The sequence below is a fragment of the Gopherus flavomarginatus genome, chromosome 14 (genome assembly GCF_025201925.1).
Source record: "Gopherus flavomarginatus isolate rGopFla2 chromosome 14, rGopFla2.mat.asm, whole genome shotgun sequence".
In the NCBI taxonomy this organism is placed as follows: Eukaryota; Metazoa; Chordata; order Testudines; family Testudinidae; genus Gopherus; species Gopherus flavomarginatus.
The window spans coordinates 41,267,386-41,284,024 of NC_066630.1; the positions used below are offsets into that span (position 1 = coordinate 41,267,386).

The 16,639-nt window shown below is 50.5% G+C and overlaps 1 protein-coding gene across 5 annotated transcripts in view; it reads right to left on the reverse strand.

Moving 5' to 3' along the window:
- The window catches only part of HYDIN (HYDIN axonemal central pair apparatus protein), a 382,125-nt gene that overhangs the window by 72,355 nt on the left and 293,131 nt on the right, over positions 1-16,639 (reverse strand). For 4 of the 5 annotated variants that reach the window (XM_050922316.1, XM_050922315.1, XM_050922318.1 and 1 more), the window contains exons 48-56: positions 15,395-15,588; positions 13,193-13,375; positions 11,536-11,655; positions 9,693-9,852; positions 9,415-9,587; positions 6,662-6,860; positions 5,331-5,430; positions 4,597-4,696; positions 1,219-1,387 (exon numbers count right to left, since the gene is read on the reverse strand). In XM_050922316.1, coding sequence (XP_050778273.1) covers positions 1,219-1,387; positions 4,597-4,696; positions 5,331-5,430; positions 6,662-6,860; positions 9,415-9,587; positions 9,693-9,852; positions 11,536-11,655; positions 13,193-13,375; positions 15,395-15,588 — 1,398 coding nt within the window. Of the gene's footprint in view, positions 1-1,218; positions 1,388-4,596; positions 4,697-5,330; positions 5,431-6,661; positions 6,861-9,414; positions 9,588-9,692; positions 9,853-11,535; positions 11,656-13,192; positions 13,376-15,394; positions 15,589-16,639 lie in introns of those variants that run through there. The other variant, XM_050922319.1, reaches the window with a different exon arrangement.

Here is a 16,639-nt window from a genome sequence, read left to right on the forward strand (position 1 = left end):
CATTGCTCTTTTCTGAATCCTCTCTAATTTACCAAAATCCTTCTTGAGTTGTGGGCACCAGACCTGGACACAGGATTCCAGCAGTGGTCGCACCAATGCCAAATACAGGGGTAAAATAAACTCTCTAATCCAATTTGAGATTCCTCTGTTCATGCATCCCAGGACCGCATTAGCTCTTTCGGGCAGACCGTTACATTGGGAGCTCACGTTCAGCTGATTATACACCAGCATCCCCAAATCTTTTTCAGGATCGCGGCTTTCCAGGGTAGAATCCCCCATCCTATAAATATGACCTACATTCTTTGTTCCTAAATGAATACGTTTAGCTGTATTAAAATTCCATTTTTCCTTGCACCCAGCCTACCAAGCAACCTAGATCACTTCTGAATCAGTGACCTGACCTCTTCGCCACTTTCCACTTACCCAATTTTTGTGTCATCTGCAGACTTCATCAGGGATGATTTTATGTTCTCTTCCAGCTCACTGATAAAATGTTAAATAGCACAAAGCCAAGAACTGATCACTGCAGGGACCCACTGCAAGCACATCCACTTGATGATGATTCTCCATTTGCAATTACATTTTGAGACCTATAACCTAGCCAGTTTGAATCCACTGATTGTATGCTAGGTTCTTTTATATCATTCTAGTTTCCCCACCGCCAACACTCTTGAACTAATTCCCACTGGAGAACGCTTGACGTGGAGTCCCTGGATATGAACGTTCTTACAGTCAGCCATCCTGAACCATCCTTCTTACAGAAACCTATGACGGAGCTGCGAATGCCTCTCCACTCCAATGACTGGATCAGTGCTACTCCTTGCAGTGACTCCTGCTGAAAGGGGCTTAGAGTGAAATCTTCTATGCTCCTGCATTATTCCTCTTATAGGGACTTCTTGGCTAGGAAAGGCTAAACCTGGAGCGGCCTCGAGCTTTTTCAAGGTCAGGCTCCTTAATTCCAATCCTAGGAGAAGCTAAGCCTAGAGAGGCCTGGACTGCTGGCTCTTTAAATACCTGTTCCAAAGCTAGAGATGGATGCTCATCCCTGGTTCGGGAACATCATGACAAATACATGGATGGTAGCACTGGATCCCTCAGTTAAGCACTGCATCCTCACTTGTGTGTGACTAGGAATATACACAGCACACAGGGTGCCGTCAGCTAGCAGTCGTAGCCACCACAGCTTGGCCTGTGCCAATGTCTTTACAAACATCTCACCTGGCAGTACAGGATAGGCTTATCTTCAATTTTCATTTCCTTCTTGGAGCGAAAGGTGATCTGGATCTGAGTGGGGCGGTCAACAGCGGCTAAAGTCCCCTTCTGGGGCTGGATGCTGAAGACGGAGTTCAAATTTGGCATGTTGGCGTCAGGGCATTCTAGAGTGAAGCTGAAGGATGGAGACAAAACAAAGACTCCTGTTCGGTTAAGGATGCTAGAGCCAGTCACATAGCCAGGAAGCCCAGTTAAGAGCCTCTGCACAAACACTTAGGAGTGTGAAAAGGGCCATTAAGATCTCACTCAGCTTTGTTCAAGAGATTCCAGATGGAAATTAAAATTGTGGACTTTAGCTTGATTTACTTCCAAGGCCAGATTTTCAAAAGCTCTGAGTTTTCTGTATGCACCTGTCTGTGCATGTAAGCTGCATTTTCATGCCTAACTTCCTCGTTTGTAGGATGCAGAATGTGCCCATGCTTTGCAAAATAGAAGTTCTTTAAAAAAAAACCTGACACCTTGTGATGGGGCGTACCAGACCCTCTGAGGCCCCCTGCTGGAGGCCTCATGGCCCTGACACATCCCACCCCAAAAAGGGCAGTGGAGAGAGTTCTCCAAGCTGCCTAGAGTGGCTAGGGCAGGGGAAGGCAATCTATGGCACGGGTGCCAAAGACAGCACGTGAGCTGATTTTCAGTGGCACTCACGCTGCCCGGGGCCTGGCCACTGGTCCGGGGGGCTCTGCATTTTAATTTAATTTTAAATGAAACTTCTTAAACGTTTTGAAACCTTATTTACTTTACATTCAACAATAGTTTAGTTACATATTATAGACTTACAGAAAGAGACCTTCTAAAAAGGTTAAAATGTATGACCGGCACGTGAAATCTTAAATGAGAGTGACTAAATGAAGACTCGGCACACCACTGCTGAAAGGTTGCCGACCCCTGCTCTAGATCATTAATGAAGATATTGAACAAAACTGGCCCCAGGACCAACCCTTGGAGCACTCTGCTTGAAACCAACTGCCAACTAGACATGGAACCGTTGATCACTACCCGTTGAGACCGACGATCTAGCCAGCTTTCTATCCACCTTATAGTCCTTTCATCCAGCCCATACTACTTTAACTTGCTGGCAAGAATACTGTGGGAGACCGTATCAAAAGCTTTGCTAAAGTCAAGGAATAACACATCCACTGCTTTCCCCTCATCCACAGAGCCTGTTATCTCCTCATAGAAGGCAATCAGGTTAGTCAGGCATGACTTGCCCTTGGTGAATCCATGCTGACTGTTCCTGATCACTTTCCTCTCCTCTAAGTGTTTCAGAATTGATTCCTCGAGGACCTGCTCCTTGATTTTTCCAGGGACTGAGGTAAGGCTGACTGGCCTGTAGTTCCCCAGATCCTCCTCCTTCCCTTTTCTGAAGATGGGCACTACATTAGCCTTTTTCCAGTCACCCGGGACCTCTCTCGATTGCCAGGAGTTTTCAAAGATAATGGCCAATGGCTCTGCAATCACATCCGCCAACTCCTTTAGCACCCTTGGATGCAGTGCATCCGGCCCCATGGACTTGTGTTCGTCCAGCTTTTCTAAAGAGTCTTGAACTCCTTCTTTCTCCACAGAGGGCTGGTCACCTCCTCCCCATGCTGTGCTGCCCAGTGCAGCAGTCTGGGAGCTGACCTTGTTTGTGAACAGATCCCCAGGCTGGCAGCGGGCTGAGCAGGGCCGCCGGCCAGGACCCCGCCTGGTAGGGACCGGCAGATGGAACCCCAGACCGGCACCAGGCTGAGCGGCTCAGTAAAATGTATTACTGGCACATAAAATCTTAAATTAATGAAGACTTGGCACACTACTTCTCAAAAAAGAACAGGAGTACTCTTGGCACCTTATAGACTAACAAATTTATTTGAGCATTAGCTTTCGTGGGCTGCAGCCCACTTCATCGGATGCATAGACTGGAACATACAGCAAGAAGATATTTATACATACAGAGAACATGAAAAGGTGGAAGTAGCCATGCCAACTGTAAGAGGCCAATCAATTGAGATGAGCTGTCATCAGCAGGAGAAAAAAAGCTTTTGAAGTGATAATCAAGATGGCCCATAGAAGGTGTGAGGGTACTTAACATGGGAAAATAGATTCAACTAGCATAATGACCCATACTTAATGTTAAGTATTCTCACACCTTCTATGGGCCATCTTGATTATCACTTCAAAAGTTTTTTTTCTCCTGCTGATGACAGCTCATCTCAATTGATTGGCCTCTTACAGTTGGCATGGCTACTTCCACCTTTTCATGTTCTCTGTATGTATAAATATCTTCTTGCTGTATGTTCCAGTCTATGCTGCCGATGAAGTGGGCTGTAGCCCATGAAAGCTTATGCTCAAATAAATTTGTTAGTCTCTAAGATGCCACAAGTACTCCTGTTCTTTTTGCAGATACACGCTAACAAGCTGCTACTCTGAAACACGTCTCAAAGGTTGCTGAACCCTGGGCTACGGTGACCAGGTATCCCGATTTTATAGGGACAGTCCTGATATTTGGGGCTTTATCTTATATAGGTGCCAATTACCCCCCACCCCATCCCGATTTCTCACCCTTGCTATCTAGTCACGCTAAGAGTAGCTGTGTGGGGCACAGCCAATCAGGGCCCAGCAGCCTAGTATAAGAAGAGCTGCAGGCCAGAGGGAGTTCAGTTCCCTGCTGGAGCTGTAGGAGCATGGATGGGGTGTGGCCGGGTGATGGAGCTGCAGAACCCCAGACAGGGGAGTGCTGCCAGAATCTGGAGCAAGGAGGAGCCCTGAACTGGTTGCTGGGACTCCATTAGGACAAGGCCCTGAGGTAAGGGTGAAGGCACCAGGGGGAAAAGGCCCAGGGAATTAGAGCAGTGGTGTGACATAGTTAAAGGGACACAGCAGATGGCTGCGATCTATAGGGTCCCTGGGCTGGGACCCGGAGTAGTGGGTGGGCCCAAGTCCCCTCCACCCCCCATTAGCCACTGGGGGAAGTGGCCTGGTCACTGAGGCACCCCGGAGGGGGAACTGAATTGTAGTGCCCAGCGGGAGAGCTGCAGCCAGAAGGCCCGAGAGAGAGTATGCAGGCACATTCACTCACCACTGAAATCTGCAAATAAATCACAGCCATGCCCACTGGGGAATGATTTACATTTTGTTGCGTTTCTTCCTCAGGTGTCACGCTGTGTAACATACGGTTGTTGGTGTGTTGAACATTTGAAAGTGGTGACCTCTGAGCTTTGCTACTTACACTGATTGTGATCTAGCCATTCCAGGAAGAGGTTATAGCAAGGGGAATAACGGAACGAAGACTGGACTGACGGGGACATCGAATGCTTAGACATCACACAGCTGAAATAGTTAGTTTACCTGTATCCAATCTCATATTTTCCTTTGTTCTTCAGCGACACCATTTGCCGAGCTTCATCCAATACTCTAATGACCCCGAAATCCAAACCACCATCTGTACCTGAAGAGAAAGCCACACGTGGGAGGAGAGAGGGTGATGAATACTCAGGTCTTGCATGAAACACCCCCGCAAATCACAAGATTTCAATCTCCAGAAAGTCAAAGTTTTCCAGAGAAAGTCTTCTCAAAATTCACCCTGGGATGCTTCACTGCACTTTTTGTTATGTGGAGGAGAACTGCCTGGCTTAGTGCTAAACACTGTGTTCATTTCCTTGTAGTGCTACATGCCTAAAAGTATATGTCCTCTCCAGTCTGTGAGCGGTGCAGCCTTGCCACTTGCTTGCTTAGATAGCCTACATGTCAGAAAGCTGGAAATGTTTTTGTACGGGCTTATTGCTATGGTTTCCAGCTCAACAAATGAAATAAATTGCATACAAAAGCTGCTTTAACAGAAGGTTAAGGTGAACTCAAGCACTCAAAAGTTAGGAAATGCCAGTATTAAGGTGACCTTAATGCATCCCCTTGGTGTATATATATCATGCTACAGTCTATAATGACATGGTCACTGATTATTTGTTCTACTGGATGCTTGCCTCGTTCAGTTATACATCTGAACCCTGTGCCTAATGAGGGCAACCTTAGTTCTTCTTACTGATTCAGCCAGGCCATCCTGAGTGTGGGGAACAAAGACTGACCTCTGGGGAAGCTGATGTCCAGAGCAACGTCATAGGACTCGGCAAGGATTTGGATGTTTTCGTACTGAACAATCCCCAGGATGTTTTCCATGTCTGAAACCTTAGGCAACAAGAAACAGCTGTCACTCAGCACACCTCTGACCTCTGCTGATGAACATAACGAGTTCTTCATACTGCCAACGGCACCCACCTCCTTCTTTGCCATCAGATTCCAGCATCAGCAGCAATGCAGCTGCAAGGCATTTCCTACCCTGCTAACCTCCTGGGCTGTCCAAAAAGGATTCTGCTGCTGTGTGAAACATCAGCCTAGTTCTCCACCCTTCCAGCATGAGACATTCACTACTAATGATGCTGTTGATGGTAACCAGCATAGTTTGCAATAAGAGATGTTCCTAACAATCCCCAGCCAAGCTCACGCCGAGGCAGCCTTTCTGAACACCAGCCCAGCCGCAATGTAGGAGGTAGGAAAGGGACGCCTACATTGTGCCTTTTCCTGTGATTTGTTGCCATTTAAATTTCAAAACCAAGCTTGTTTCCAGCAGGGCCCTGCATTTGGATTCTCTGGCACAGAAGTGGCAGAGGCTGTGCAGGAACCCTAGAGTGACTCCTGATGTGTCCCGTGGCACTAGCCAATGCCAAACGGAGAGCACCATGTCAGCAATCCTGAATCAGCCCAGTCACTGCTCCCTTGACCTGAGCCAACCTGCCTTGAGGGGGGGGGGGTTGGATTTGTCGTTGGATGGCTCTATCATCTAGGCTTTAGCCCCAGATGACTGGTGGGAACTGGGGCTGCCCCAGACTGAGGGGCAGAGTTGCACAGGGCCGCCCCTGTTGGAGGGAGAGACCAGACTCCGGTCCAGCTGGGCTAGCCCACCTGTGAGACTCAGATGTTCCAGGATACACTGGAATATTTTGATTCAAATAAAGAAAAGTTACAGAAACATGAACAAAAATAGCCATCTGTCCAGCTGCCTGCGGGTGCTGCCTCCCCAGCCCATAACACCTCGCTTACCCAGCAGGGCCTCAGATACAAGACGGCTGCCTCACTGCTTGCTTCATTTCCAGGATCCTGCCCTTCTACAAGCTGGTCCCTTGGAGAAAGGCCACAGGCCAGAGCTGAGGTGGAGAGGGGAGCTAGAGAAGTGCTCCTTGCAGGTAGATGGCTGTGTCATTCACAACACCTGTTCACCACCACCCCACCCATCTCACCTGCCATTGGTGGTAACTGCCAAGTACAAACCTTAGTGCCAACCCTCACCAATGCCCTCCAAGGAGTCGGAAGGCAGGGCTACTGGGTTCATAGGTGCTGGGGAGGGAAGCGTCTGCCTCACCTCCAGTCGGATGACCTTCTTAATGTTGAGAGGTTTCGTAGCCTTAAAATGCAGCTGCAGGCAGTACTCTGAGCGGGGACCGATGATGCCCTGGTCTTGTGAGACAGAGAAATCATCTCCCAAGTTCTCCAGGCCACTGAGCCGCCAGGCTACAGGCATTGGGGAGGTGTTTCTCAGGAAAAGCATCTTGGTGTCCTTTCTAAAAGGAGAGGAAGACACTCAGCTGTTGTTGCCAAAGCAGCCATTTTAGTGTTGCATTTGAATGGGGCCCAGGCCAATCCAGTCTCACATGGCCTCTTAAGTCACAGAGATCCAGCTGGACCCACAGGGTTTAACCATATTCAGTTCTTTCTTACTTTGTGTGTGCCAGAATCTTAAATTCAAGTTTTGGGGAGAATCACAGAGTTTTACTTACAATGAACACAAGCAAAATAAGAACTTAAGTGGCAGATCAACATCTGACAGGCATGGATCACTTTAACTAGCTCCATTCCTACACATGGGAGTGGGGGCACTTGGGGTCATTCTGATGAACCAGCGTGAGTGGGTCACATCCAGACCCCAGCTAGGAACAGGTGCACCGGGAAGTATTCATCGGTATTCATGGGAGGACAGTGAATGAGAAGGGATTGATGCAAATATTTGGATCCTAGGCATGTGAACGGGATGTCACCATTTGCGTTCTACATTGTAGACAGTAGTCTATGTATACGTAATCCTGCCTCAGCACGGGAGGATGGATTAAATGACCTCTTGAGGTCCCATCCACCCTTATATTTCTATGATTTCTCTGTCTGTTTTACTGTGACATTTAATCACTTGAACTTGTGGAATTTAGAGCTAGAAGCTTAAAATAAGGACTCGTTCAACCATAGGAAGGTGGAGGGGCGGATTAGCTGAGGAGACGTGGGATGACAAGTTGCGTTCAATGAGTCAACATGCTCCAGTCCTGGCTGGTGAGCAGGAAAACAGCCCTGCCTCCAGGGTGACTTGCGGGTGTAAAAGCAGACAGAATGAAGCCCGACTGCTTGCTTTCTGGTCTGTGGGTACGTCCAGACTACCCACTGTGTCGGTGGGTAGCGATTGGTTTATCAGGGATCGATATATCGCGTCTCATCTAGACGCGATATATCGATCCCCAAACGCGCTCCTGTCGACTCCGGAACTCCACCAGTGCAAACAGCAGTAGCGGAGTCGACAGAAGGAGCTGCGGACGTAGCTCCTGCGCCGTGAGGACGAGAGGTAAATCGATCTAAGATACTTCGACTTCAGCTACACTATTCACGTAGCTGAAGTTGCGTATCTTAGATCGATCACTCCCCTCCACCCAGTGTAGACCAGTCCTGTTAGATGCTGCAAGCCTAGAGGTGGTCTGTGAGAAGGTGGAGGAGATGAGCACTGAGCTACAGAAACCCAGACAAGCAAAGATGAGTCCCTTCTGTTTCCTGTGACATGCGCCTCGCTGGAGGAAGGGTGCTAAAGGACAGGAAACCGGCAGGAGCACTGCAGTCTCACTGGAAAATAAGGGGCTAAAACACAGGAGTAATCCCTTGGGAGCTGCAGCATGAAGCATATTGGTGCAGCCAATACAAAGATTTGTGAAAAGCCCCAATATCACCGACTGCTTAAAGAGTCCAGCCCAAAGAACAGGGTAATAATTTGGGTCCTAAACATGGGTGTAGTTTGGGGAGCGCAGTGGGGCACATGGGGTCATGTGCCTCTCCCCCCTATTTCTGCGAGCATCGAGCTGCTCCCCATCCCGCAGGCCAGGCAGAGCAAGCCGGGCAGCCTGGCCAGAGTGGGGAGCAGGATGGAGCAGATTCTCCAGGTTGCTACCTTGATGCCTCCTGGGTCCTATTGTTCACCTGTTTCCTGTACAACCATAGTGGGGATGACAGACCGGGAGGAGGGGGATGAAGAGAAGAGGCAGTGGGGAAGGGGGGGATAGGGCAAGAGAACGAGAAGATTTAGGAGTAGGGGGAAGGGGATCAGGTGGGGAGGGGAAGGGAGATTGGAGCGGAAGAGAAGGAGATATGGGAATGGTGTGTGTGAGGGGGGAGCCTGGCATGTGGCATCCCCTCAGCTGCAGCAACAGCCCCAGCTGGGAGTCACCAGAGCAGCTGCAGCGGCTGGTGCCAGAGTGGCCGCAGCTCCCATGCTCAGGTCACCACAGCAGACAGCAGCAGCTGGGGCTCCCCCATTAAGCTGGCCTGGCCTGTCCCCCCTGTCCTGGCACGTGCAGCCCAGGTAGCACTCCAGGAGAGGGGAGAGAACCAATGAGCCAGGGAACAGGCTTCAGCATGTGCGCCTGCGCTTTGACCCCCCAATACAGCAGTCAAATTAGGCAGTAATGGCAGGCAGGGTGCCGTGAAGAGCCCTCGCCATGAGCACACAGCTACAGTGCAGTGGGGAGGTGTGGTTCCCAGACACATGCTAGCTCTGCTCTAGCTACTGCCTACAAATAGCACAAACTAACCGCCTGACTCCAACTCTGCCCAACCAGTTCCTGCTGCCCCAGCCACACTGCTGGATTCAGTATGCTAGCTTGAGGAGAGCTAGAGCACAGGTGTCCACTAGTGCTGGGAATTACGCCTCCCAGCTGCAGTGTACACATACTCGGAGTGAATGAGGAAAGAAACTGGAGATAAAAGGCAAGCCCTTGAGTCAAAATAAGCAACTTGGAAAAAGCAAACAAGGCCTGGCCTGAAGAGCAGGCTCCAGACTACGTTCTGACCGCCCTTCGGAATCCCAACCTGTGCAGCAGCAGCTTCTCAAAATGCAACTGCTTGCGGTCGAGCTCCAGTTCAGGACGCACCCCGTGGCAGCAGATTCTGAAGACCACTGGCTCTGGATTCTCTTTAATGCAGCAGACGATGCTGTCATCAAATATGCCAGGTGCGGTGGGGTATGCCCATATGCTCAGCCCCTGGCACGGCACCCCAGAGAGAAGGAGAGAGAGAACAGGGCATTCATTCAGAGGGGAAAACAGCTCCCAAATCTCGTGAGACTGCGATACCTGTTTGTCTCTTACCTGCTTCTCATTGGGTTTCAGCGTCATGGTGGGAGGATCCAAGAGGTATGTATTTGCCTTGATGTCATGCTGGAAGCAGAAAAACACTTCCGCTTCCAAAGGGGATGGGTTGAGGATGGTTATCTTCTCAGAGTTGTTGGGGTATCGGAGGGCCTTGTATCTGCAAATGAAATGCACTGTAGAAGAGACAGTGGGCCCAAGAAAGTGCTGCACCTTCACCCTTTCTTATGCCACAGATACAGTACCTCCTTTCATGCACCTGTACACGCACCAAATCCTGTTTTAAAAACATTCTTATAAAATAGCCCTCTCGTAATCATCATTGGTATAAAGAACATTATAGAACTGAGGGTTACTTCCTTGTAACTGAGTGCTGCGAGTGACCCCTGCAGCGTCACGCTAATGGGATCAATTGACTCTGAAGAGGCCACTCACAGGAGAAGTGCCAAAAATCGATCTGGCTTGTGGCTTTTTTTGTTTGTTTGTTTTGCTTCTTTATGAGGAATAAATAAGATCTGACAGGCTTTTAAAAATAGTTTAAAACTAGTTCACTTTTTCTGCTTGGTTTTCACCTGAGAAATACCAGAAGATTTCCTTGTGTTCCCTGTTTTGCTGGATATTTCAGGTGCGTGTTCGCACCTTAACTGAAAGGGTGGGAGAGGAAATGCTGAATCCCAGAGAAAGGCATCCTTTTCCCCAAAGTATGCAATAGGCTTTGGCGTTAAATGGTTAAAGAAACAAAAGAGAAGCACAGCATGTTAAAATAATCGCACTAAAAGTCCACTCTGGCTCTCGCTTGCTTAGCTATCAATGCCAAGGGACAACAGAACACCACTAGTTCTCCAGTCATCCCTAGAGTTCCCAAGCAGAACAGAACTGACTTTTTAAAGTTAAAACCAACAACAACACAGCATTCATCACCCTCCCTGGCCAGTAACAGCAACAACTAACACCTTGTAGCCCTTCTTTCTGGACTGTTGTGTTGCTTACAGCCTCTCGGGCTTAGGATGCACAGCACTGGCAGAACAGCCAAGTGGGCACGTGCTCTACTGATGTAACAATGTCGGCAGCAAAAGTAAAACCTCCTAGCATAGCTATAACCTCCAAAACAAACCACCACCACAGGGCGGGAAGCCAATGTTCATTTCTCTGTAGGTCCCCTTTCGAAAAAGAAAGGTGCTTGTTAAAAAAAAAAAAAGCCTCCAACACTGTGGGCCAAATCTGACATGCTGACTAATCACATTGTTGATGCCCAGTAACGTGTGTCTGTTACAACACCCCCAGCTCTTGCATAGCACTTCCTATCAGTAGATCTCAAAGTGCTTTACAAAGGGAGTCAGTGTATCCCCATTACACTGATGTAGAACCCCAGGCCCAGAGAGGAGACGTGATTTGCCCACAGTCACTCAGCAAAGCAGAGTCAGAGCTGGGAAAAGAACCCTGGTCTCCTGAGTGCCGGCCCTGTGTGCTATCTACTAGGTCACACTACCTCCCTGTGCTCTGGCTGGAGCCTGGAGCTGCTTTGCCTGAATTAGAATTTGGCCCACAGACAGGAATCTCTCATTATAAAACATGTGCACGCCTTGCTGAGTAACCAAGGGAGCTCATGAATGTCCTCCCTCTTCTGTTCCCCACTCCTCTCTTTGTGTCTGTCTCTGACTCTTGCCTGTGCCCACCTGGATTTAGACTGCAAGCCCTTGGGGGCAGGGGCAGGGGCAGGGGCAGCATCTCCTCTAGTTACCATGCATTGCCTATCACTCTTTGGGCCATTCAGAATAATAAGGCATCATTCATAACATGCAGCAGCGCTAGGATTCTAGACTCTTGCTCCTTTTGTTGGTACCTGTCTCTCGACTTTCCACAGAGCAAGGGGCCGAAGTGGAACACCCCCGAGCTCATCACGTACTGTTTGAAGATGATGTCGTCAGGCTTCGCACTCTTCCTCCGGTGGGGAAATACCACCCTATAGCAGAGAAGCAGAGTAGTGTGAGGAGCTGCAGGAGCTAACAAGCCTGTAGCTAGAGGTAGCCAGATAAATTTCGGTGAAACATTCTCATCTTAATTTGCTGATGCAATGAAATCAAAACATCGTGTGGGTTCCTGTCAACTTACCCACCCAACACCTCAGCAGCCCTGGCTTCCACATGGCCTGCCCCAGAGCTGAGTCTTCATTCTTTGTCACCAAAAATTTGGTTTTCAGTTCAAATCAGAACAAAATCAAACTTCAAGCTAGCAAAAATCCTCCACAGAACAGACTTCCCAGGTCTCCCGTAACCCTTAGCGCCCTCAGGAAGAGCAGAATCATGCCCAGCATCCTGTGCTCAGGCACAGCGGATATTAAACCTTCTATCCTCCCTCCCTGCCCTACCAGCACAAGGCCAAGCCTCTTTCCTGCTCCAGTTCTATCCCGTATCTCGCTGAGAAGAGACATCGCACTCTTCCCACGCAACAAGTATGGTTACAAACTGACACTGCCTGGAGGCTCATGCTCAGTGTACTCAAGGCCAGAAAGCAGACTCTTTCCCGTGCAAACGTGACCATAATCCACCACGTGCCCTATGCGAGGTTCATCCATTCCTATACAGTAAAGCTCTTCCATCTTTGTGTTTCTGTTCCCTGCCCTTGTGCCCTAAGTACTCAGCTGGTGATTGGGATTCATCAGAAGTGATGTGGAAAGAGCAGTGCAGGCTGGATTCCCTTGAACTTCATCTAAGCAGGAGACCAGTTACAATATGGGTGTGCCCTGAAGCTGGGAGAACATGGTTAAAAGGGGAGTGTAGGAAGCAGCTAGAGAAGAAGGCTGGTTAGACCAGTGGTTAAACTGACTAGGGCCTCAGAGACGTGGGTTCAACTTTAGACTCTGCTGTTGACTTCCCTATGTAAACTAGGGAAATGGCAATGCCCTACTTCACACGCATGTTGTGAGGACAGAGCCATCAGAGACTGTGAGGTGCCCAGATACTGGGAGGGTCACATACATAGCTACTTGTTTTCACTGAACCATATTTAAAGCCCAGACAGCTCCAGGCTTCAGCCCTGTAATGTGGATGTGTTTGGGTCTCACCTACCCCCGACTCAGTTACTCTCAGACTCCATGACTCACTCCGCTCACCGACAGGCCAGGAAGCTGGAATATGGTGTCAATTAAAGCTGGGGTGTCCCACTTGAACTTGCCTGTTCTCTTCCCCTCCAGTTTTGTGCTTTACTTCCTACTCTCCTGCCTTCTGGCCCCTTGACATGTGAGTTACAACAATGAAGAGGAGGTCTCCACTGCGGGGGGGGGGTGTGTGTGTGTGTGACATACGTGAGCTAACCAGCTCAGGTACTGTGGCAGTGGTCACCTGAGTGATCACCCAGGGCCCTGGGTGAGCTGCCACAGCTTCCCCACTGTCAGAGTCTCGAGGGTGAGGCTGGAAGGTGGTGTCAGATTCAGCAGCTCGGACTCCCTCTAGCCCTCAGAAGAGCAGCCCAGCAGCTTTACCAGGCATGCAGGTACTGACCTGGGGTCCTGGCTGATGGTAGGGTAAGTGCAGGTGCCTCTGCAGTAAAGCTGGTACTGCCGGCGAGTGCCGAGGATCTCGAAGTTCAGGGTCTGATCAAACTGCCCTGCCACGGTGGAGGAGAAGTGTATCTTCATGACAACCTCTCCGTTAGCAGGCACCGTCCAGCGGAAGCTGCTCAGCCTGGCGGTGAGAGAGAACACTTTGTGTGGGTCAGACACCCAACAGGACGAGACTGAGAAAGCTTGGGTAACTTGTAGAACATAAAATCCTAGGAACCCTGCCAGACTGGCTTCTGGGTCAGGACCTGGCACGAAACAAGAATGTGGACACTCCAGCGTATGGCCTGTTAGAGCAGAAGATGGCACCGTACGTGTAACTGCGGTACTGGATTCCTACCATGTGCTCTACATGAACAGTCCCTGAAGCCTAGCCAGTCCCGCGGCTAGTGCAGAGCATGGCTGCTCCCCTGCTCAGTGCCAGTAGCTCAGGGGAGTCCATTATACCAGTCGTTCTCTGACAACGGCTTCCTCTTTGCTTCCGAGAGAAACTCAAGGAGTTCACTTTGAAGACTGATCCCTGTGAGGCTTGGATGAGAGGTCATCTCTTCCCATGACCCACTGGAGGCCTGGCATACTCAGCAGAGGGCCCTCGGGACCTTAGCAATTTGCTCTCACAGCCAGTCTGACAGTGTGCATTGGCTGATCTACAGGGTATGCCACAAGGTCCATCTTTTCTGAGGCACTGCCCTGACGGGCGGGAGCTGGGCAGGTTGGCAGCAGGTGAAGAATGGTTGTTTTCAGTATCTTGGCTTATTTCAGAAGAGCCAAGGGAGAAGCCTGTATTAACCCCAGGACCTCTGATAAACCTTCCCAATACATGCAGGAAGATGGCTCCTGCACTGCAGCAGGGTCTGGTGCTGGCCCTTTGTCCCCAGGAAGGGAAATTCCCAGTGAACAGGAGATTCCATCTGACCAGCAGTGTCGCTGTGGGTGATCTGCTCTGATGGGGAGCTGGAAGGAGGCACTGTCTGTGCTGAGTATAGGGAGTGAGCCTGCTTGCTGCACATATGGGCCAGCCTCGTCACCGGCATGGGAGTGAAGAGATTTTACTCTTTCTGCACCTGTCACAGCTAAAGTGGGAGCAACAGACCGATCCAGCATGAGAATGAGACATACAGAGTAGGGCTGCCAACTTCTGACTCTCACAAAACTGAACTGCCTCTCCCTGCCCCTGCTCACTCCATCTGCCCCCCCTCTGCCCACCCTCAGGGGGTTGGGGTACGGGATGGGGGTGAAAGTTCCAGCTGGGGGTGCTGATTCTCAGGTGGGGCCAGAAATGAGGGGTTCAGGGTGCAAGTGGGGGCCCTGGGCTGAGACCAAGGAGTTCAGGGTGCAGGAGGGGGCTCCAGGCTGGGACAGGGGGTTGGGGTGCAGGGGTGTGTGAGAGCTCTGGCTGGGGGTGCAGGCTCTGGAGTAGGGCTGGGCATGAGGGGTTCAGGGTGCAGGTGGGGGCTCCAGGCTGAGACCAAGGGGTTCAGAGGGCGGAGGGGGATCAGGGCTGGGGCAAGGGGTAGGGACATGGGAGGGGGCAGGGGTGCAGGCTTCAGGCAGTGCTTACCTCGAGCAGTTCTTGGAAGCAGCGGCACATCTCTGCTCCAGCTCCTATATGGAGGTGCAGTCAGGCGCTCTGTTTGCTGCCCCATCTGCAGATTCCCAGCCCTTGTATGCTGCGTTTGGGCAGGGGCAGCGTGTGGAGCCCCCTGGCTGCACCTACGCATAGGTGCCAGAGAGGGACATGCAGCTGCTTCCAGGAGCTGTGTGGAGCCAGGGCAGGCAGGGATCCTGCCTTAGCTCCACTGTGCCGCCAACCGGACTTTTAATGGCCCGGTCAGCAGTGCTGACCAGAGCTGCCAGGGTCTCTTTTTGACTTGGCGTTTCGGTCAAAAACCAGACACTTGGCTACCCTAACAAAGAGCCCTAAGCACCTCCCTGCTACATGGAATCATCCACTGTCTCCATTGAGCAGCACCCACTGCTGTTCAGTGTGCCTGGGAGACATGTCCTGAGTGAGCAGAGTGGCCTGGTGGGATCCCTAAAAATCCCCAAGGCAGAAGGAATATCACCAACCTCCAGTCTCTGTGGCTCGTACTAATCAGGCTCCCTGCTAGAATGCATCAGGCTAAGCTGCTTGGTAGCTCACCTGAGGATCTTTTCCTGGGACTGTTCCCCAATCAAGTTGCTTTGATCCAGCTCTGATAGTGGTGCCAGTGCTCCGGGGCCTGGCCCCTGAAGACCCTTCTTGCGACCTGTGCTGCGCTTATCCTTCTGAGCCTCACGGCTGGGCTCCGCTTTGTCCTTCTTCAGTCTACCTCTGGTTGGGGTGATCTGTTCTTCCTGCAACCCAGTGCGAGGGCAGGAAAAGACAGTCAGAAATAGCTCAGGAGACCCCAGAGGAGCGGCAGCAAAGTACTGTACCAAGGTGCATTAGTGCTTAGCCAAGAGCAACGGCACTGAGATGAAAGAAAAGCCAAGAAAGGAGGCAAAAGTCTTCTTTGTGCCCACTCATGTTTAAGCAGCAGCAGTCCATGGGTAGGGTCACTGTGTGCTTAGCCCTACATCCCTGAGATAAGGCCTCCAGCGTGTTCAACAGGACAGATAACAAGTAATGAGTATCCACTCTACGCTGGATTAATGGCTTCTTTTTGCGTAGGGTTTAGATCCTTTGTTGTTTTTTATTTCATCAAGGAAACCTTTCCTTGTGAAATGTTTGTACAATACTAACCCAGGACCGGCGCTAGGGTTTTTGGCGCCCTAAGCGGGGGTCCTTCCATGCTCCCGGTCGTTGGCGGCAATTCTGTGGTGGGGTGGGGGTCCTTCCGCGCTCCCGGTCTTCGGGGCACTTCGGCGGTGGGTCCTTCTGCGAGTGAAGGACCCACCGCAGAATTGCCGACAACCCAGAGCGCGGAAGGACCCCCCCACCGCCAAATTGCCGCCGAGGGCAGCAAAATGCTGCCCTCCCAAATCCTGGCGTCCTAGGCGACCGCCGGCCCTGTTCTAACCACAACAATGAGGTTGGTTAGTTTGTTGCTTTTCATGTTTTATAATAGTCTTTCAAAGGCTTTTCTTCCCCTTCCACCTCTTCCCCTTCTTTGCTGATTGACATTGATTTCCCCCCTGTGCTTTGAATTGAGCTGCAATGAAAATGGGTCTTTATTTAAAGGAAAATTGGAAAGAGGGTGTTTTTTTTAAATCAGCTAAGGCCCGAGTTCAGGTTCACGACCCAGCACTAACCCTCAAAGCAAACAAGGGAGCGGTGGTTCTTTAGAAGTTAGCAATGTCAGGGTCAGTGGGTAGGAAACAGCATGGCTAACATCTTCACAAACATGCACATCCAACTGCGATTCTAATCTGCACGCACAATTACCATGACTCTGCAAGGGATCGG